Below are 23405 nucleotides of genomic sequence, written 5' to 3'. Positions count from 1 at the left end.
GAAGCACATGGATTCTGTGACTCACTCTCAAAGTTTAAATCAAGATTAAAGACGCATCTCTTTAGCCTAGTATGGATTCTGTGACTCACTCTCAAAGTTTAAATCAAGATTAAAGACGCATCTCTTTAGCCTAGTATTCATATAATGCACCTCCTACCTTTATACTGTTATATCAGATCAAATGCACATGATCATTCTTGCTTAATGTTATGAACAGCAGATATGCTTATTATTTTCTATTTTATCTTGGGATGCCCATCCTGAGGTAAGTATGCCAGCTCCAGTCTGTGGCCCTGTCCCAATACCCGGACTTGCGCCCTTGTGCCCCTCAATGTGCGTTCTCGCTAAGGGGTGCAAGACCGTAGGGTGTCTCGATTCTCTAATGGTGTTCTCCAGGGGTGCTCATCAGCGCACTTAATGCACCCCTTTCGCAAGTGCGCATCAGAACTCACTTTGCTTTAGGGTATTAACCAGAATCCGTGTGTCGTGACGTTTCGAACAGCAAACCAATGGGGGAGCAAAACGGTTGCTAACTAACCGAAAATCTCAAGCTGCGTCAATAGCAGAGGAGAAAGACTGCGAAATTACTACTGTTATTGTGTCACGAAATGTAGTTTTAATAGTTTTTCAGTTGAGAATGTAGTTGTTAAAAGCTCAAATATGTTATTTATTTATACAGATAGCTCCTATTTAAAATTTTGAATAGGAGTTGTGAGATCAGGCAATCACCAGGCGCTCAGCGCTCATGTATCACGCCTGGAAGCCTTTACCTCGGCTAGTCCTTCTGACGTTTGCCACTGGCTGATGTCTCTAGTCTAATGGTTAAAGATAAGATATCATTTTTCTTGTGTAGGCTATATCTAACGGGCGATCTTTGATCTCATTAATCTATAATTTGTTCCCTGGCAAAACGTTTTGGCTGAGGGCAAAGTTTAGTTTCAGAACTTTATATAAATTAGTTAGGCTTTTTATCTTTAACGTTGTAGCCTGCAGACTTATGTTTGTCTGAATCGTTTAACTTACTTTATTTCTTGACTTGTATAGCTTCTAAAACCTTTTAGGTGGCCAGCGCCATGTTTGCTCTCCTTTTTTTATTTAATTTATTATTATTATTATTATTAAGCTTCAACACAAACAAACAAGGTACATTAACACATCTCTGAATATAACAGCAGTTGGTTGAGCATAGGTTGAGCATAACTATTTACAAAGCACAGAAAACTCACAATAAAACAATCAAATAATTAAATACAAAAATAAATCAAAGAAATATAAATTAAAAGGGTCTTTTAAATTAATTTAAACAAATCCAAAAGAGACATCAATATCAATTTAAAGGCTTTCTGATTTTTTACAAATTGTAAAGATTTGCACAAGAGTTTAACCTCATTCATCCACTGATTAAAGTTGGGTTTAGATTTAAACCATCTGCATTTATGAATGAAAAACTTTCCAAAACATAACAAGAAATTAATAATTAAATCACAATCTTGGTTTTCCAGACAAACACCAGACCTAATCAACTTCACCGTATGTTTGCTCTCCTGATCACAACAGAAGTGACGTGTGCAAAACTGTCCCAATTCTGCTCTTCACAGCTTCGGGCCCTTGCGCACATACTTCGCTAAGTGCACTTTCAAAAAGTGTCCACTTCGAGGAAGACCTTAGGGCGTAGTGTGGATATTGCTCTTCTCTCTAAACCTTGGGGGCGTGGAACACCTTTTAACCTGTTCAACGTCTTAAACTTTAAAGGGTACCCCGATTAGTGCAGCATGTTGGCCTTATACGATTAAATTGGGCGTCAGCTATAAAAAGGTGATACAAAAAAACTCCAAATGTTTTTGTTTTTATTAAAAAAAGCCGAAAATCCGTTCACCCGTAGGCCGCCATATTTATTTACGTCTTAATGCATTCTGGGTAGTGATGTGTATAGGTTGTTGCCTGGTTGTAGCCTAGCCTCTCTAGCAGCTTCGGTTATTTGTTTTCCAACGTACCGGCTAGCTAGCTACGTTTTGACAGGTAGCGAGATGAACACGTCTGCCGTTCAGCCTTTTCAGTTTGAACCCGAGCGCAATCAAGATTATCAGAGAGTTGAGGAAGCGAGAGTAGGGCAAAACAGATGGTGTCTGTGCGGCTACTGCTTGCCCATGCCAAGCGAGAATGAGAGCGTTTGCTGTAAAGAGCACCACTTTTTGTCAGCAGCTGTCCTGGGTAGGCTAAGTATAGAGCAGACGATCGTACTATCGGTATAAATAATTTAATAAGTCATCTACCGCCATCGTTTGCTTTATTTTCACCAAGCAGTCACTCACTGGACTTTCTGTCATAAAAGTGTATTAAAAAACATTGAATTATTTCAATAATTGAAGAAATAAAACGCTACCTCGGTTTGGGCCAGCTTTTTCCAAGCAAACCTAAAATAAAAGCATGTTCATTTGTTCAAACGCATGTTCATTTGTTGTCATGAATACAATGTTCAACTCAATGTTAAATTCCACGGGGATCTTTGGATCCTTACAACCAGGGTGCGCGATTTGTGAATTTTTTTAATTTTTTTATATATAAATCTCGAACCACAGTGCTTCGTGCTGCTGCTAAACTAAATAACATTTATAGAATAATTATGAACTTAAATGAAACAATATCACAACATTTCGACAAATATATTATCTGATCTGTTTTTACAATTTAATTCAGGGCGATTTAGGCCCCGTTTACACGATGGGAAAACGCAGATATTTCTCTGCGTTTTGGCCTGTCATTTACACGAAAACGCCGTTTTTATCCCAGAAAACGATCATTTCTAAAAACTCCGGCCAAAGTGGAGATTTCTGAAAACGCCGGTTATATGTTGTCGTGTCAACTGGGAGAAACGGGGTTTTAGGTTCTCTCTTGTCGATTCTGAGGATTCTGATTGGCTTGCATGGCTTTATCCTTCTCCCTACACTGCCGCCCATAGGTTTAGCATAGTTATAAAGGCGCTCGACGGCGTATTTATGCGGGTTGTGTGCACGATGTTATTATTGAAAACGGAGGGGGAGAAATATTCGTTTCTCTAAATACCCGGCTATGTGTAAATGTGGCATTAGCCTAGACTACATTTAATTATAGCGAGATTTTCACCCTTGTCCGTTCCTCATTGGCAAGCGCTCACATAATAGCTAGTTTGAGTAGATCCTCTGCACCTCTCGGTTTCATACGGATTACCTAATCAGATAACATTTATTAAATAGGCTATTTAGACATTTAAAGGCATTGAGACATTTAGAGATTTCTTATCGTGACTGAGCGGAGGAAAGTGGCTTTCGGTTCATTTTTGTGACGCGCAGTTCCCGGAGACAGAGACGACAGATACACTTTTGTCGTTAGCCTAATATGAATAAAAGTTTACAGTGTTGAACGATGTAGGCTACTCTACTCTGATCTGTATGACTAAAAAAACTACGGAGTAGCCTATTAGGGCCTAAGTTATTTTAGCTGTCTGTTATGAGAAAAATAAATCCAAATGAACGCGCGCCGCGTCTGCCGAACACTAATTCAACATGCCAGAATAAAACCCGACTTTAGAACAATGGATAGCGCCACTCGGCGTGGCGTGCCAAAATACTTAATTATAAACTTCAATATTTCATTCAAAATAATCTCAAAACGCTTTGTGACATTTTGAAAGCCGTGCATGCATTAAGGCCACTGGAACCATGAACGTAACTGAAACTGGTTCTGATTTTATTGTTTGTCGTTTAAACGTGCCTGTTGCATATCTTTATTTTATATATTGTATATGGTCTATTGGTGAAGTAATTTATAGCATTGATTACTGTGGAGGGAGGGGGGATTAAAATAAATTTGAATTATAATAAAATTGAAGCAGAAGCAGGGATGTTTAGACCAGAAGGAAATCCCCGTCCCCCCTGGGCAGTGATGGGAATAATAATTAATAATTATAAATAACGCCGTTACTAACGGCATTACTTTTTCCAGTAATTACTCTTCTCATCTTAATAACGCCATTACCGTTACTGACAAAAAATGCGGCGCGTTACTATACCTGATGAAGCTGTGTTCTTTTTTCATCAGACCAACTAGATCTCTGAGCGAGAGGCAAATACTTTTGTTTACTGTTCTTCCTTGGTTAGTGGGCAGAGCACGAGACAAGCGCATAAATGCTGACGATTGGCTGAGGTAGAGTAAAATTTAATTGTAAGCCAATCAGAGGTAGAGTTGGGCGGGTGTTCGAAAGCACGCATAGCAGTGATGGGCATTCGGCTCTTTTGCTCACTGAAAAGAGCCGGCTCTTTTGGCTCACAAACAGCTCTTTAAATGACTTTGACTATAATATTTACATTTTTATTACATAATTATTTAATTTCTATAGGCTAAATTTGTAAAAATAGAGCCGGCTCATTCGCGAATCGCGAACGACCCATCAAAAGCTCATTCGCGAACGAGTCGATCCATCATCACTAACGCTCATTCGCGAACGACCCATCATTACTAACGCTCATGAATTGCGAACGACCCATCATAACGCATAGTCGGACAGGACAGGAAAGGACAGGACACACAAGGAACAACACAAGCCAGTCAGTCAACGAGAGACCAGTAAGGCGACGAGCCCAAATAATCCAAGTAGTTCCCCACAGCAACATTTTTTTTTTAGATGTGTGTAGAATGTTTCATGTTTCTGTTAATAATGTATTGTATTAAGTGTCCATTTCATTATAATATTCAGATTTATCATAAATAATTGAACATGCACATGTATTTTAAGTTCCGTTAAAGAGGGGTAGTAGAGGTGGGGTCACATTTTGAGCATTTAAAATTAAATTTTACTTGAAAGTAACGCAATAGTTACTTTCTTAAGTAACTAGTTACTTTTACAATTTGTAACTGAGTAACTAATTTAGTTACTTTTTGAAAGAAGTAACTAGTAACTGTAACTAATTACTTTTTAAAAGTAACTTGCCCAACACTGCCCCTGGCAAATCGCACCTTGCTTAAAACCATGTTTTTCCCAAACTCTTTATAGGCTAGGAAACAAAATAAAAAAAGGCTATCCTGTATAAAAAAAATGTTTTGTTTGTTTGATTGTCTGCATTAACAATAGGCTATGACATGCATTAATAGGCTAATATAAAATGTACAATAGTATGTTTCTTCGGGATTTGAACCCGTGTCATCCAAATGATCGATCTGTAAATTCTGCCACTCGGCCATGAATTTACTCACTGAGAAATGCCCGGTTTCTCCAGTCTCTATTCTCCAGAGAAGCGCTCATCATTCGTCTCATTCCTCAATAGAATAGTAAACAAATAATCAGCTTCATTGCACCTAATTTATTTTTGTTTGTTATTTTTGTTATCATTATTATTATAAAAAAAATTTTTATCACGCTGCTCCCAACGGGCAATAGGCTTATGTCGCCCACCGACGTCTAGGCTACAATATGAAATAAAGTCTATATTGTTCTCGTCTCTATTTTTAAATTATGATTCTATTTTTCTATCCTAAACAATGTTCTATAGTAGCCTATTTCATCTGTTAATTGACATTAACCCCGCTTACATTTCAAAATACGGCAATAGCTGCTGTTTTGCACAATGTCCCTCTGCGCCACCTAGCGGTCATTTCGCGAATGACTTTGAAATGCGACTGGATTATTTTTACCGCGGTAGTTTTGCTGCAGTGGCTGGCGTGGCGGTAATAGGCATTATGGTTGAGTACCATCTGTACACACTGGTACCGGTGTGTCTGTTGCAGTGGTGAAATATGTACCGGATCATTTACTTAAAGGGATACTTCACCAAAAAATTAAAATTCTGTCATCATTTACTCATCCTCAACCTGCATGAGTTTCTTTCTTCTGGTGAACACAAAGGAAGATATTTTGAAGAACGATTGGAACCAAACAGTTGTTTGGCACCATTGACTCCCATATTAGAAAAAAAAATACTATGGAAGTCAATGGTGCCCCACAACTGTTTGGTTCTAATCGTTCTTCAAATGATGACAGAATTTTCATTTTTTGGTGAAGTATCCCTTTAAGTAAAGGTAGCAATAGCACAGTAGAAAGGTACACTGTTACAAGTAAAAGTCCTGTATTTTAAAATTGTAAAAGTACAAAGGCATAAGCATATAAGTTTCAACAAAAGCATGAAATGATACTAAGTACCAAAAGAAAAAATGCTGAATTAATTTCAGAAAACAGATATTTTATTACTGGATACCTTATCAATGTGTTAATGTGTTCATCATGTTAATGTGGCAACTGGTAGAGGCAGGGATCATCTTATACTTTATATACTGTTGGGTATTGATGATCTGAAACTGCAGTACTAGACATTGAAAATACTCAAAACATAAGTTACAAAAAACTGTACTTAAGTACAATGTGAATGTACTTAGCTTTATTCCACCAATGGTGTGTTGTGATGGTCATGTGGCTAACTTGGTTGTAACATTTTATCATGTAGTTGAAACTTTTTTTATGTAAGTTTGAAGTAATTTGTTTTAATCTACTCTTTTCCAGGCAAAACTCAAAGGACACAAACAGGACAGACTTAAAAGAAAGCTTCCAGCTGAGACACAGTTGCTGAATGCTGCTGAGGAAGACATCCAGATGAAAAAAAAGAATTCTAGACATGATGGAGACGTCAGAGAAGCAAGCATCTGAAAATTTCAGGAAATTATCTAGCAGTCTTGAGAGTCTGACAAGCTCAATTGCAGATGGATTTTCACTGCTGAGACAAGTTATAATGCATCCACCACCACAACCATTCAACATGTCACCATACCAAACCAGTGGTCCTTATGGACACATGTATGCATCTGCACCACCACCACCCAACAGTACACCTGCCAGATTTCCACCCAACACATTTCCACACAACACTACCATAAGTTTGTCACCACACACACCTGGCTCTACCTCACCTGTGCAGGGATTCAGTCAGTTTTCATTCACACAAGCACTTTTGCAGGATGACAATTGAAGTTCTTGACAAAAAAACATTAGAAAGCTGTTGTTTGGGCTGCATCTTTATATTTTATATTTATTTAATGTTTTATTATACTTTGAGTTTGTGTTCAAAGACTGTTGAAGTACACCTGTTTTTGAGGTGTTAAATGTTACATTTGTTGTTAGGCGGTTTCAATATTGTATGTAGAAAACAATTAGTGGAAAATAAGGTCTGTTTCGTTTTTAATGGACTGTCAAATCCTTTGAGTTTTATTGTACAAAATATTTTCTGTAATGGTAGCCCGCCTACTTTTAAGTTATGCGGTCAGGTCATGCCAGTAGCTTTGTTGACACTGGTAATGCTCCTGAAGTCAATTTGTTAAATTGTGCTGAAACAGTATTCAGGCAGGTTGTGACTTTTTGTTCAGTGGCTGATTCAGTCCCAACAATGTGAAGAATGTAATAAATACAAAAAGTTTGAAAATTGTATATGTCTGAGTGAGTGTTTATTTAACATAACAAGACAATGCTGTGAACTGTAGATGTAGATGCTGTAAACACATGTTCAGGATTACACTTTATAGACCATAAGCAGGTTTGACTGGCATGTAACACACACTCATGTACTAGGCAGAGAAGATTGTAGCCACAGTGGCCAAAAGATAGAAGTCCCTTTTATGGATCAAGAAATTCTGTAAGCACTCTCCTGACCCTTTTCCCTTCTGCTGTGATGCAGTCGGCTCTTAAATAAGTCTGTGTGTCTGGCAGGTTGTCCTTGTCATGCTGAATTGTCTCATTGACTCAGTTCTCGTCCATCGTCTCCTTGTTGGCCTCACAGTAGTTATGGAGCACAAAACAGGCATAGATGACAAAGGGAAGGTCGTTTAGATTAATGTCCATTGCCCTTCTCAATGCTCCAAATCGTGCTTTCAGTCTGCCAAAGGCGCATTCAATAACCATTCTGGCTCGACATAAGGACAGTCCAAAATACTGTTCCTGAACAGTGCTTCCCCCATTTGCATACTCCTTCATCAGGTAGGGAAGCCTCCTCATGTTCTAGAATTGTTTTTTTAGGAGGGGATCGTGCCATTTTTCAAATGTGTGTTCAGCATTGAATTTGCAAACATGCGTGCGTCATGGACACTACCTGGCCATTTGACTACGACATCAATAAATTAATATTTGTAGTCACATGTTGCTTGTATGTTAAGAGAAAACCTCACCTTTCTGTTCAAGTAATCCATAGCATTTGTAGATGGCTGCTTTATTTCCACATGGGTCCCATCCACGGCCCCAATGCACTGAGGAATGCCATGGGCTTGGTGAAAACCCGCTACAAGTTCCTTTACTTTGGACTCAGTGAGAGGTAAGGTAACTGTATATACACTAGGGCTGGGCGATAAAACGATTACGATAATTATCGCGATATAATTTTTCTCGATAAAACGATATCAAGAGTTCGATAAATGTTCGATAATGTTTTTGCGCCAAAAGCGGAACGAATCTCATTTGAACCGCGCGCGCCACACGGACCGTTTATCCGATCGGCTCAAAGTCCAAACGGCAGCGCAGCGCGAGCTCACTAGAGCAGACGCGTTTACTCTGATCGGCCTCTGCCACGAGATCCAGTGAGAAGCGCTTGAATTCAGCGAGGAACACAAATGTCTCAGTGATTTAAACCAGTTTAAAGGCAGATGAGACCGCGCTGACTACCAGGAGAAACACTGTGTGCAGCGATACAGTCAGAAGGCTTTTCCGTCTACACACATTCCCATCATTTACCATGGATTTACTGTAACGTTAGCCTAGTAATATTAACTGCACCATGAAATGTGGGATATATATATTGAATTGTATAATATTATTAATGTAGACAATGTATTAAAGGACTAATGGAATATAATTACAGTTTTTAATAATGTATTTAGGCTACTGGTTTTCATAAATACCATATAAACCATAAAGTTACATTTTATCTGTGGTTATCATGATCTAAATGCATGATCCTGGATGACCAATGGTAACTTTTAATAAAACTAAAGAATATTACATTTTACCAAATAAAAATAATGTTGTTACTTTTTTTTAACAGATGTTACTGTTTTTGTTAATTAACATAAATTGTATAAGGTAAATCTGCATCCTAACTCAAGCTAATACTACTGAAATAAAGATATTTATTTTGTTAAGGAAAAATGTCAAATGTTTGAATGTTCTACCTCGGATTTGTCAATGTTCACCTGTTTGGCGAGTGTTTGTCATGATTTGTTCTGACAATAAAGAGTAGTTTAAAAACACAACTCTGGTTTCTACAGCTTTCACCTAGGAGTACAAATCTGTCTTTAAACTTGAAATAAATAAAGATTTGACATTTATCGATAATTATCGATATCGACTGATATAAAAAAAAATATCGTGATTTTTTTTTTTGGCCATATCGCCCAGCTCTAATATACACAGGGCCCAAGTGGACAGTAATTGCTTCACATACATGCCTTACTATTTTCGACACCACCTGTTTTGACAATCCAAAGGCGTTTGCCGTCTTGCGTAATCTCCCCTCGTCTGCTAAATAGTACAGTGTACAGGCAACTTTTTTGACAACACTGACAGGCGATCTCATTACAGTTGTCTCCCCTTCAATGTGCGGGCGAAGCAGCTCACTCAAAGTCAACAGCGATGTCCTCGACAAACGAAAATTCTCTCTCCATTCTTCAGCAACAACCACTTCGTTCTCAAAGTTGTCCCACCAACTAACTTAAGTCTCATCCAAACCGGCGATGCTGGCGGCGGGGTCTGTGTCGTGGGAGTGTTGTCATTAGAATTTAATTCTGACGCCTCTGTTCCGCAATATAGTAGAATAACTGAGCATGTCTCTGTATACATGTTATTAGCCCTGTTAGCACAGTTACTTTCATCAATATTTGGGCTACGTCCGCCATTGCACAGAATCGTCAACAAAGCAGTCAGCGGCGCACAATCTGACGTCAAACACAGCGAATAACGGCGCACACTCTGACGTCGCAAGGCAAAAAGTCCAGTTTTACTGTCTACACGACAACACTGCAACCGGCGTTTCTGAAAATCCTCACCCTGACAGGGGTTTTCAAAAATGTTCGGTTTCAGTGACCTGATACTGCGTTTCCGTGTGGGCGAACCGCGTAAAAAAAAGTCACGGTTATAAAAATACCCGTGTTCGTGTGGACAAGGCCTTATAGACAAGTGTGTACCTTTCCAAATCATGTCCAATCAACTGAATTTACAGGTGGACAGGTGGACTCCAATCAAGTTGTAGAAACATCTCAAAGATGATCAGTGGAAACAGGATTGCACCTGAGCTCAATTTTGAGTGTCATGGCAAAGGCTGTGAATATTTATGTACATGTGATTTTTTCATTTTTATTTTTAATAAATTTGCAAAGCTTTCAAACAAACTTATTTCACGTTGTCATATTGGGGTATTGTTTGTAAAAAAAAAACTAGTTTGGAAAATAATTCATATAATCCATTTTGGAATAAGGCTGTAAAATAACAATGTGGAAAAAGTAAAGCACTGTAATTATATATATATATACATATAGGATGAGTCAAAGTTATTTTCTGTTGAGATCAACATAGTGACACAAATGTTGTGAATAGAGATAAACATCTACTGAACCCGGAACATCCCTTTGATTATGATTAACAATTAACTTGAATTACTTATTTTTCTGGAGCAATGTAAATCATATACAAAAGACCGTAAATCAGGACACTATAAAAGGGACAGGGACAGAGCAAGAGCTGGAAACAAACATCAGTGAAGAATGAAGGGTTTAGTCTGTTTACTGCTGCTGTTGGAAACCTTTGTGTGTGTCGTACAGCATCAGGTAGATGGAGGACTCGATGAGAATGAGATCAGTCAACAGCTCAGATCTGAGGACGGAGGACAGAATCCCCCTCAAACAGACACTTTGAGAGATGCAGCTTCAACTGACAGCCAACAAAACTACCATCTGTTCTTCACTGACATCCATGCAGCGCTGAGAGAACTGACCGCCACGGTTACAGAGCAGAAAGCAAACATCAGAGAACTGACCGCCACGGTTACAGAGCAGAAAACAAACATCAGAGCTTTAGAGACGCAACTGAGGGAAGAGATGAACAAGAAAAATTATGTAATCCTGGAAGAACTGAACAAGAAAAATGACGGTACCTCACCAAAACATTAATTCTTTTATCAATGATCCTCAAAGTAAAACACCATTGCAATACAATGCATAGTGTAAATGTTAGTGTAAAGTTGAGTGCATACTGTGTAAATTGTGTATCTATTACAATAATCAGTGTAAATGTCATTTAACTGAATCTTTATTCCTTCACAGAAATTTCAAATCTTACTCTGGGTCAAGTGGAGTTGAGAAAGGAAAATAGAGGTGAAAGTGTGCTTGAATGATGTTAAATTCAGTGTATACATTCACAGTGTAATAGATTATATATATATATTGCAATAATGTTTTTCAATAACAGACAGAGAAATAGTTTTTTCTGCTGGACTGATGCAATCGGGCAGTGGACATATTGGTCCTTTTACCACTGACTTCACACTAACCTACAGGAACGTCTTCACAAACATAGGGAACGCCTACAACCCAATCACAGGTAATTATCAATGAAATGAGTCATAAAACTCAGTTTATAGTAATGAAAACCCGTCTGCTCCATTCAGACCTCTCTGCAGTTGTGTAATGTGTCTAAGAGAATTAAATGATCTGCCGTCTCTCAAAACTATTACACAGTGTGTTTGGTAATTAAGCGATCATTCAGGAAACAGCTGATTTTGTATCTCTTGTTATTTGATTTAGGTATTTTCACAGCCCCGCTGAAAGGAGCGTACATGTTCAGAGTCTCTGTATATGGTCATGGTGGTGAAACTCCAGCATCTGCATACATTTTTAAGAATGGACAGCGTACGGTTATAGCATATGATATTCAGGCTCAGGATCGGTTAAACTCCTCGAATGAAGTTGTGTTGATCCTGGAGGTTGGAGATGTCGTCTATGTGAGACTTGGGTCTGGCACGAGGATACATGATAACGGGAATAACCACAACACTTTCAGTGGTTTCCTATTGTTTCCCTTAAGATAACAGGAGCTTTGCAGAATGTGATAATCCAATAATTCTGAACCAAGAGTATGATTTAAGATAAAAATCATGAAGAATTGTTTTACATATGAACCTGTATTAATGAGGACTAATGTGTGTGTTTGAAATTTGCAATAGATTACTGAATAAAAGTCAGTATAATACACAAAACTCATAAGTTCTGAACTGTCTATACATTGAACACTGAGAGAAACAGGAGCCATGAATTTCACATGTGACTCAAAAGTATTTGTTAAAGTAGTGAATCTAGAATGTTAAGTAATATATTTTTAAGTGTAGTTTATTATTGATCATTGATATATATCTCTGCATCCTACATAAACAAATAAGAGAATAAAGAGACATTGTGGGATTTTCCTTTTCATTAATATTTCCCCAATGCTTGCTTTGAAGCACTCATGATATCATGCTTATCAGTCCCACCAGGATTTTGCGAATTTTATGTGTATGTGTGTGATTTTTTTGCTATTTTTTTTGCTATTAAAATGATTTTGTTGTGGCAATTTCAAAAAGGATAGGCCTAATTTCCTTAGGATGGCCAATATGACCAAAATCTATCGTCGTTATTCCTACGCCTCATGCCGCTTTGCACAAATTATGGGTGTAACTTATGTTAAGCTGTAAACAATCAGTGAAAGAGTCGCTCTATGAAAGCAATACGTTAAAGTGTCACAATGAGATAACATTAATCTACCCTTCAACCATTGAACATTGTCATGTCAGGGTATATGCAGGAATCTTGAAGGTAATTTTAATACCTTTTCAAGACCTTCTCAATATTTGTTAATACCTCACTGCCACTTCAAGCTGTAACCATTTACATCAGTGATACTTTTAACAGTTTTAGTTTGTGATCAAAACTATAGACCACTCTGATACAAAAAAATCAAATAGGCTGGGATAGTAAATCAAAGCAAAGTATATTAAAAAACTAAACTTTGCTCCACCCTCAACAACAATCATGCTGACATGTGCCTCAGTTCTTCTGATTTTGTTCCCAGCAGCTTCTCAGTTTGGACCAATTCGTTCCGTTTTTCTTTACTACGTCTTTTGAGGATGTTGGACTTCGTGATCAGTTGTGCCATTAATGTCCCAGATTTCCCCTCTGCCAGCTCAGCTAACTTATCAGCATCTGATTGGAGGGAGTCGCACACCTCTGTCAGAACCATTCGTTTCCTTTTCAGGTCTTCTATCTCCTCTTGCACTGCTTTTCTTTTGAGGTCCTGTGTGGAACTCTGTTTCTTCTTCCGTTCATCTTCCAGGTAACTCCTGTACCTTGACCTTGCACAGGCTACTGAAGCCATGAGCTCCTTTGTGAGAGGTACCTTCAAAACACCCCCACAGACACTGATCTTGTTACATATCAGCCTCAAAGCTTCCATCGACTTTTCAAGGATGTTGCATGTTTCAACCTCCTTGTTGATGGAAAACCCTCTTTCCACCGTGGCTTGTCCATGGGACAGAAGTAGAAGGCTCTAAGAAAACGTATATAGCTCTGGATAAGACTTGCTGAGGGCTGAATGCAGGAAGACATCAAGTCGCTCCTTCAGTGGCTGGAAGGAGGAGAATCTCTCATCTCTCGCCTCAAGAGAGAGAAAGCTCTGGAACTGTTGTATGATTATGTCACGGGTGACAAAAACGCTCGGTGAGCGGAACCTTCTCCCGAGTGCCGAGTTCCTGGAGGGAAGCAATTGTGTGCGACACCTCCCACTCCGGTTCCGGGTGTTACCGAAAATATTGTCAGACCTGATTAGCGCTAATGCACTGCAGGTGCGGGAGAGCGAAAAGCAGCGTCCCTGCGGGCTTTCTGTTTAAGCTGAGGTTAAAAAGGACATTCAGAGAGAAGAGAGGTGGTCAGTCAAAGAAGAAGAAGGAGTTTGAGTTCGTGTTGAAGTCAGGACAGGTACAGGGCACAGTTATTGTTCTCAGGACCGCAGCGTGTGTGGAGAGAGTCGGACATTGGCTTGTCACGGGGAAACTAGTTGGGAGTGATCTATGGAGGCTTGCTGGATTAAGCTATCGGCTGATTCGACACTGTGAACAGAACACGAGAAAGATAAGTGACTATTTCTTATCTGCAATCAATTGAAAAGCGTGAAGAAGAGAATGGGAATGTGAAATTGACCGTTGAAGAAGTCATATGTTTCAGAGTGTACTGAAGAGAGGATTGAATATTCCGCCCTGGAGTGTGTTTAATGGAGTGAAGCCGCCGATCAGCCCTATTTGTGTGAGTGAATTGCAGTGCCTTTACTCTAATTATATATGTGGCCACCAGGAGTCTATTACATACCCTCTGGACTACTACTCAAATGGGTTACAGACCCATTATTATAAAATCATTAATTAATAAAAAGAACTACCTAGTTTCACGCAAGCCACCCTAATTAAAGGACGCAGATGGAAGCTGGTGTGTCAAAAAATATATACATTTCTTTATTTCACAATAATTAAATACAAAACAATTTAAAAAGAGAAAAGACAACTGGAATACTTCATGAAACTTCTCTCAATCAAAACACCAAATGGTCAAGAGTGTAAGAGTTTCCCTTCCGAGACGTGTCAGAATTTTAAAGCACCCCACACTTCACTCTTAATAAATAAGTCAAGAAGAATACACAGGTAAAATAACCCAGTTAAATACACGTGATTCACAGCAATATCCCGCCTTCACTCTACACACACACACACACCACTGCAGGCGTTTGTCTCTTTGGAAACTACACGTTACTTAGCAAGTATTTCGATTAAAAGAACCCCACAGAGTATACATCAGGTTATCAAGGGTCACAAAACAAAACAAAAATACAATATAAAACAAAACAAAAACCCTCCCTCTCTCCTCACATGCCCCACGGGCGTTCGGCAAACGCTATGTTATAAATACTGGTAGGCAGTTTGTATATCTAAAATGACTAGGAAAAACAGTGACTGGATTCGTTTCCTGAATAGCGAACAAATGTTTGCATGATGTGTTCTCGCCACAATCTCACACTGCGTTACTGTGACAGAAAATAGGATGTGTCCGCACCACAATCTCAAACTGCGTTACTGTAGCAGTTTGCCCAGAACAACCGACTTGTCCACTGGCCAATCAAGGCAAGGCAAGGCAAGGCAAGTTTATTTATATAGCACATTTCATACACAGTGGTAATTCAAAGTGCTTTACATAGAAGAAATAAAAATAAAAATAATTACATAGATAATAAAAGAAATAAGAATAATTAAAACAGTTTAGAAAATAAAATACAGTGCAAACAGTCGGACGAACAGTGGCACAGTGCTCATTCAGTAAATGCAAAGCTAAACAGTGGTAATTCAAAGTGCTTTACATAGAAGAAATTAAAATAATCAAAAGAAAAAAGAATAATTAAAACCGTGTCTGAGATGGAAGTGATTGAGCAGGTTTGCGGTGCCACTGGACCTACAATCCAGGGACGTCCTCTGCTGGGGTGGTGTACCACACCAGTATTGCCCCACTGGGCCCCCACAGAGCACGTTTCACTTTTGCTGTTTTAAACAAACAGCGAACCTCTATACTCTCCGTAGTATAGATAATCTTCACTCGCCTCGTCGGAGTGAAGCTCTCCCGTTCCCCTTCAAAATCTCTTCCAATCAGACAGCCCTGATAATTAATAATCACCCCTATCTGAGATGGAAGCGATTGAGCAGGTTTGCGGTGCCACTGGACCTAATCCAGGGACGTCCTCTGCTGGGGTGGTGTACCACACCAGTATTGCCCCACTGGGCCCCCACAGAGCACGTTTCACTTTTGCCGTTTTAAACAAACAGCGAACCTCTATACTCTCCATAGTATAGCTAATCTTCACTCGCCTCGTCGGAGTGAAGCTCTCCCGTTCCCCTTCAAAATCTCTTCCAATCAGACAGCCCTAAAAATTAATAAAATCTTCCTGAATCACAGTTTGGAAAAAAAAATAAAAAAAATAAAATACAGTGCAAACAGTCGGACGTATTTTATATCGACCGGTAGCTATTATAGATCTTTCTTTTAAAAGGATCTTCTTACGACTTACATGCATCAACTTTCTTTTCTCTTTCAATCTTCTTACCATCTATCAACTTTCTATTCTCTTTCAATCTTCTTACGACTTGCCATCTATCAACTTTCTATTCTCTTTCAATCTTCTTACGACTTGCCATCTATCAACTTTCTATTCTCTTTCAATCTTCTTACGACTTGCCATCTATCAACTTCCTTTTCTCTTTCAATCTTCTTACGACTTGCCATCTATCAACTTCCTTTTCTCTTTCAATCTTCTTACGACTTACCATCTATCAACTTCCTTTTCTCTTTCAATCTTCTTACGACTTCCCTGTATCAACTTTCTATTCTCTTTCAATCTTCTTACGACTTGCCATCTATCAACTTCCTTTTCTCTTTCAATCTTCTTACGACTTCCCTGTATCAACTTTCTATTCTCTTTCAATCTTCTTTAATTCTTTAATTCTATCAACTTTCTATTCTCTTTCAATCTTCTTACGACTTCCCTGTATCAACTTTCTTTTTTCTTTCATTTACTTGCACATTCTTTTCACTTTCCTTAGCCCAGCATTCACATTCTTAGCTCTTTCTCAGACTAAAACTTTAATATCGAACAGTGGCACAATGCTCATTCAGTAAATGCAAAGCTAAACAGAAGTGTTTTGAGTCTGGATTTGAATGTGGCTACTGTAGGAGCACACCTGATCTCTTCTGGAAGCTGGTTCCAGCTGCGGCTGGCATAATAGCTAAAAGCGGACTCTCCTTGCTTTGAGTGAACCCTTGGTATTTCTAGTTGATGTGATCCTAATGATCTCAGTGATCTGTTGGGTTTATATTCAGTGAGCATATCTGCAATGTATTTAGGACCTAGGCCATTAAATGATTTATATACCAGTAATACTACTTTAAAATCAATCCTAAATGTGACTGGAAGCCAGTGTAAAGACCTGAGGACTGGTGTGATGTGTTCAAATTTTCTGGTTCTGCTTAGGATCCTGGCGGCAGCGTTCTGTACGAGCTGCAACTGTCTTATGGTCTTTTTGGGAAGGCCAGTAAGGAGTCCATTACAATAATCCACCCTGCTGGTGATGAAAGCATGCACAAGTTTTTCTAAGTCCTGATTGGAAACAAAGCATCTAATTCTTGCAATATTTTTCAGATGATAATATGCTGATTTGGTTATTGTTTTGACATGACTACAGAAGCTAAGGTCTGACTCTAGAGACACACCAAGATTCCTGACTTGATTTTTAGTTGTTTGACCTCTAGAGTGAAGGTATGCGTTCACCTTGAGAACTTCATCTTTGTTTCCAAACGCAATGACTTCAGTTTTGTCTTTGTTTAACTGAAGAAAGTTTTGGCACATCCAGCTGTTTACTTCATCAATGCATTGGAACAGGGAGTCAATGGGGCTGTAATCGTTTGGCGATAGGGCTAAGTAGATCTGTGTGTCGTCTGCATAGCTGTGGTAAGAGATTTGGTTCTTTCTCATTATTTGGCTCATTGGAAGCATGTACAGGTTGAATAGGAGTGGCGCAAGAATTGAGCCTTGAGGAACTCCGCATGTCATGGATGTCCACTCAGACTTATGGTCTCCTATACTCACATAGTAACCTCTCTCTTCTAAGTATGACCTGAACCATTTTAGGACTATCCCAGAAAGACCCACCCAGTTTTCCAGCCTGTCAAGAAGTATGTTGTGATCGACAGTGTCAAAAGCAGCACTGAGGTCGAGTAGCACCAACACTGATAATTTGCCTGTATCAGTATTTAAGCGAATATCGTTAATTATCTTTATGAGCGCTGTCTCTGTGCTGTGATGCGATCGGAAACCAGATTGAAAATTGTCAAAGTATCCATTCGAGCTTAAGAATTTGTTCAGCTGATTGAAAACAACTTTTTCAATGATCTTGCCAATGAAAGGAAGATTTGAGATCGGTCTATAATTGCTTAATATAGTCTTATCCATATTACTCTTTTTCAGGAGGGGTTTGACAACTGCAGTTTTCAGGGAGTTTGGAAAACTTCCAGAGAGAAGTGAGGCATTTACCACTTCTAGCAGATCTGCTTCTAAGCTGTTTAACACACTTTTGAAGAAAGATGTGGGAAGAGCGTCAAGGGCGCAGGTTGATGTTTTAAGGTGCTGTACGGTTTCTTCTAAAATTTTGCCATCAATTTCTTTGAAATCAGACATAGTAACTACTTTCTCAGGTTGTGGTCTGATCTGTCTGACCCCAGTGCAACTCAAGGATGTGCTGATCACCTTTCTGATATTATTGATTTTCTCAGAGAAGAAAGAAGCGAACTCACTGCACTTGCTGTCTGAGAGCATTTCACTGGGAATCTGGCTCGGGGGGTTTGTCAGTCTCTCTACAGTAGCAAAAAGAGTGCGTGTGTTGTTTAAGTTGCTGTTAATAATATTTGAGAAGAAAGTCTGTCTAGCTTTGCCTAATTCCATATTGAAAGCATGGATGGTGTCTTTGTAGATGTTATAGTGGACTACAAGTTTTGTCTTCCGCCACATGCGCTCTGCTTTTCTGCATTGTCTTTTCATATTTTGCACTGCTGTTGAGTTTCTCCAAGGTGCTTTTTGTCTACCACTCTTCCTGACTTTCACAGGAGCAATATCATCAATTACACTTTTAACTTTTGAGTTAAAAGAATCAAGGAGAAAATCAACAGAGTCAGCAGATATGCTTGGTGTTGAAGATATAGCCTTCATAAATAGTACACTAGTGTTCTCATTTAAGCATCTCTTTTTGACAGACACAGATCTAGCTTCAATGGCAGGAGAGATCAATATATCAAAGAAAATACAGAAATGATCAGACAGTGCTACATCCTTAATAACAATCGATGAAATGTTTAGACCCTTACTGATAAGTAAATCTAGAGTGTGTCCACGATTGTGTGTCGGTCCATGTACATGCTGAGTCAGATCAAAAGTTTTTAAAACAGTTTTGATTTCTTTTGCCATATTGTTTTCTGCATTGTCTATGTGAATGTTAAAATCTCCAGAAATAGCAAAACAGTCAAACTCTGAGGAAATGGTTGATAACAGTTCTGTAAAGTCCTCAGAAAAGGCTGAAGAGTATTTTGGAGGCCTGTAAACAATTATAAGTAAAATGCGTGGAGCACCTTTTAACACAATACCCAGATATTCAAAAGACGGGTAATTACCAAATGATATTTGCTTACATTGATAGACATCTTTAAATCACCAGCTCAAACAACGACAACAGCACTGGTTTGAACCCGCAATCCTGATGCTTTCATTCCCCACACTGTACCGACACGCTATGCTGAAACGCTAGCTTGGCTTGTCGCTTTGTGACTACGTCACACTAAATAGCCAGCTGATCAATAAAGCGCTCGGAGGTGACGTTTACTGGGTCCTAATGTCCTACCCTTTACATATACATTGATTCATTGTGGTGGATTTGAAGTGGACACGAGTGTGGTGTGCTTTGCTGAGAAGAAGCTTCAGTCTTTATACACCTTTGGAAAAACCATTAAACCTCTCTTCATCGAAACCCAGAGTGCTACAACGGATCTGGTGAAGTATTGCCTTGTATCATCGTGGATTGACTGTCTGAACAGTGAAGATTATCTGGCTGCTTGAATTCTCACTCAAATTGCCTCTCTCTGTTTGCGAGTCCAAGGAGACTGTGGAAAAAGTGATTGACGAATGTGTAACTACTGAGAACCGAAGTAAGCAACATCGCTGGTAAAACAAGTTTTTAATCCATAGTTTATTAAAGTACCTTAACGCAAGTGTTTCACTAAACAGAAGAGTTTTACCTGTTTAATTACCTCTGAACCCTGGAGTGTGCAGCTATTGCTGGAAGAGGAGTTTTACCGTTTACTTACTGTCTGAGTCCTAAAGTGTGCAGCTATCGCTGGAAGAAGAGTGCTCACCTGACTATCTACCTTCAGAGTCTTGAAGTGTGCAGCTATCGCTGGAAGAAGAGTGCTTACCTGTCTACTTACCTTCTGAGCCCCGAAGTGTGCAGCTATCGCTGGAAGAAGAGTGCGAGTGCTTACCTGTCTACCTACCTTCTGAGCCTTGGAGTGAGTAGCATCACGGAGAAGGAGCCTTCGATTCACCAAGCTTTTCCGTGGAAGAAGGCCCAGCGACTGTTACCATCCTTTCCTTTGCTTCCATAAATAAAGTGCTCAACCCTCTGGGGACCAAAAACGCGCCGGCGCGTTTTGCTCGTGTTTTTTTTTAAACAATGCAAAATAAACTCAAAATGCTCTGTTAATTTTGATCTTTCATTTTCGTGTTATACATCAATCGATCCTGTTCAGTTTCTATTTTTTTTTCTGTATACTCACAATAAAAATAAAGTATTTTGCTTTTTGCCAAATAAAGAAAAATTAACATCATGCGAGTTCTGCACTCTCTCTGTCAATGAACTCCAATTTGAAACATGTTAGAAAATGATCTGTAACTCCGCGAAAATTCATTCAAACAGGCAAACATACCCACGGGCATAAAGCTTGAGATCGCATCTTTCAAAGGAAGTAATTTATATTAAAAACAAATATTCTCAGCTTCTGTGATCTGTATGAAAAGAGAGCGATTCCAGTCGAGCTCATTACGAGCTCATTGACTTTAATTCGTTCACGCCTACTGACGGAGCGCGCTATTCACAAGATAATGTGTTAAGCCATCTATGCAAAACAGGTAAACACCCCAAGCAAAATGCTTTAAGTTTCATCATTAAGTCACCTGCGCGTTGGGAAGATGGCACGATACAATAATATTCTTCAACTTTTTTTAAAAGGAATGGAGCTTCATCACTACCTCCGCCTGCAACTCGTAGTGCGCTTAGCAACACTGTCAGAAATCAGAAAGAGTAAGTAGGCTACATATTTACCCACTATTACAGATAATTTACAGATATTTTCACAAATTAATATGGAAAACATGTTGATTTCTAAGGCCAAATTAGAACCTGGAATTTATATTTTTCCCGCAGTGCTGAATGAGAAGAGCCATTAATATTATTAATAAACTATTGTTTTCTACGTCGGCTAAAAACATCTCTATCTCCGATGTTAAGCAGATGCGCTTTTAGAGAGAAATGCTCCTTTCATACGCATTACATAATCAGAATGTATTAGCTTTCGATTCGAATTTGTTCGTTTTAAAGTGGACATTTCAAGCTTTAGCCTACATAGGCTATATTTTGTTTCAGTTCTCGCGCTCCAGTTCACGGACATCATGAAAGCGCGCCTGATTGTTTTATTTTATTTTACAAAAGCACAACGCTTTCTTGTTATTGTGAGTTTACACAAATAAAAGTAGTTGCGAATAATGTATTATTATTTTCTGTATGACCAGAAATGATAAGAGTAGTAGGCTAAATGATAAGAGTAGTAGGCAAGCTCCATGTCCATGACATTAGGGGTGTTTGGCAAGGTCTACAGACAATCACTAACTATAAGATCAAGCACCACGTCTCAGACTGTGACCCCTCCCTCCCTGAGAAGCTAAATTATTTTTACTGTAGATTTGAGCCCTGTGGATTAATTCTCCGAGCTTCCCTCTAACGGGGCTGGTTGATCACTCCTCCCCCCCCCTTTTACAATCTCAGAGCATGATGTTAGGAGGCTGCTGCACCATCAAAACATCAGAAAAGCTGCAGGGCCTGATGGTATAGCACCAGCTACGCTGAGGAACTGCGCAGCCCAGCTCACTCCAATATTCACTTACATCTTTAACTGGTCTCTCTCCTCCTCAACTGTACCTATCTGTTTTAAATCAGCTATGGTTATTTCAGTGCCTAAGAAGAATAACATCACCTGCCTAAATGACTACAGGCCAATTGCGCTCACATCGACTGTTATGAAGGTATTTGAGCGCTTGGTCTGCAGAAATCTAGCGCATATCACACTGGATTGTCATCAGTTTGCCTATAGGGCAAATAGGGGAGTAGATGATGCAGTGTCATTGAGCGTTCATTTTATTCTCCAACATCTTGAGTCAAAAAACACTTATGCTCGCGTCCTGTTCCTCGATTTTTGTTCAGACTTCAACACCATTATCCCTATCAGGCTGTATAACTCTCTTTTAGCGATGGGTGTCGATGCTGTACTCTGTAAATGGATTTTAAACTTCTTATCCTGTAGGAAACAATTTGTTAAAATCAATAATCATGTGTCATCAACGAGGATTCTTAATATCGGCGCCCCACAAGGGTGTGTCCTGTCCCCGCTTTTATTCTCACTTTACACTAATAACTGCACATCCAATCAAACATCAGTCAAACTGTTAAAATTCGCAGACGATACCACCATATTAGGCCTTATCTCTGATGGTGATGAGACTGGCTATCGGGCAGAGGTTGAGCGGCTGGTGAAGTGGTGCGAGACCAATAACTTAATCCTCAATACAACTAAAACAAAAGAAATGATTGTAGATTTTAGAAGGAAGACTGTTCAACACCTCTCCCTCTCCATCAATGACCAGGTTGTCGAGAGGGTCTCGTCCTTCCGTTTCTTGGGCACCACCATTCACCAGTCACTCTCATGGGACCTGAACATCAGTCTCATCGTAAACAAAGCCCATCAGAGACTTTATTTCCTCCGTCAGTTACGGAAATTCGGGGTCAGCCAAAAATGCATGACTCACTTCTACCGAGCCGCCATAGAAGGCGTGCTAACTTTCTCTATCCTATCCTGGTACGGTAATGCAACCAGTCAAGGCAAGCTACAGCTTGAGAAAGTAGTGAGCAGAGCATCTAAGATCATTGGCTGTAGTATGCCCTCTATAGCTTCACTTTTCAACACTAGAATCATTAAGAAGGCAAGAAACATCACCACTGACTCCTCCCACCCAGCAAATCATTTATTTAACATTTTGCCATCAGGCAAGAGGTATAGAAGCATTACCAGCAGAACATCACGCTTCAGAGACAGTACCTATCCTCAGGCCATACGTCACCTAAACATGGTCTGAGGCTAGGATACTGAATGCTTTCTTTTATCCAAGCACCCTTCATCTGATCATTCGGCTATTTCATCTCATGTGCAATATGAGGCTTTTATGTCTGTGTATCTGTTGTTGTTGTGAAATATGTGTGGAATGCGCTGTAATGTCAGTGTATTATGTCAATTAAGCTGTATGTGAGCATTGATCCCAAACAAATTCCTATCAACTTTGTTGAAATGGCTAATAATAAACTAACTAACTAAACTAACTAATTTTAAGTTGTTTCACTGTTGATAGGAAAATGCAAGTGTTCGCGTCCGCGGCTCCGTGCCATGTAGTGCGCGCGCTCCACACTCCACAC

The 23405-nt window shown here is 39.3% G+C and overlaps 2 protein-coding genes across 2 annotated transcripts in view; both read left to right on the top strand.

Moving 5' to 3' along the window:
* LOC307004698 (guanylate-binding protein 4-like) overlaps positions 1–19279 on the top strand; it is a 238983-nt gene extending 219704 nt beyond the window's left edge. The window contains exon 12 of the transcript XR_013799110.1: positions 15206–19279. The gene's annotated coding sequence lies outside the window, so the exon portion shown is untranslated. The remainder of the gene's footprint in view (positions 1–15205) is intronic.
* LOC307003918 (uncharacterized protein) lies at positions 10743–12187 on the top strand. The gene is made up of 4 exons (XM_079622803.1): positions 10743–11149; positions 11323–11373; positions 11468–11599; positions 11803–12187. Exons 1-4 carry the CDS (start codon positions 10765–10767, stop codon positions 12084–12086), a joined length of 852 nt encoding a protein of 283 aa, XP_079478929.1. The 5' UTR covers positions 10743–10764; the 3' UTR covers positions 12087–12187.
* Positions 19280–23405: the final 4126 nt, after the last annotated feature.

The sequence above is a fragment of the Phoxinus phoxinus genome, assembly GCF_949152265.1.
Source record: "Phoxinus phoxinus genome assembly, chromosome: 9".
Classification (NCBI taxonomy): domain Eukaryota; kingdom Metazoa; phylum Chordata; class Actinopteri; order Cypriniformes; family Leuciscidae; genus Phoxinus; species Phoxinus phoxinus.
This window is presented reverse-complemented; position numbering and strand designations above follow the sequence as displayed.

Excerpts from the sequence above, each read along its gene's own strand:
- LOC307003918 (XM_079622803.1), top strand. The coding sequence starts at position 10,765 with ATGAAGGGTTTAGTCTGTTTACTGCTGCTGTTGGAAACCTTTGTGTGT. Across the intron at positions 11,150-11,322 it reads ACTGAACAAGAAAAATGACG|AAATTTCAAATCTTACTCTG; the intron begins GTACCTCACCAA and ends ATTCCTTCACAG. Across the intron at positions 11,600-11,802 it reads CGCCTACAACCCAATCACAG|GTATTTTCACAGCCCCGCTG; the intron begins GTAATTATCAAT and ends TATTTGATTTAG.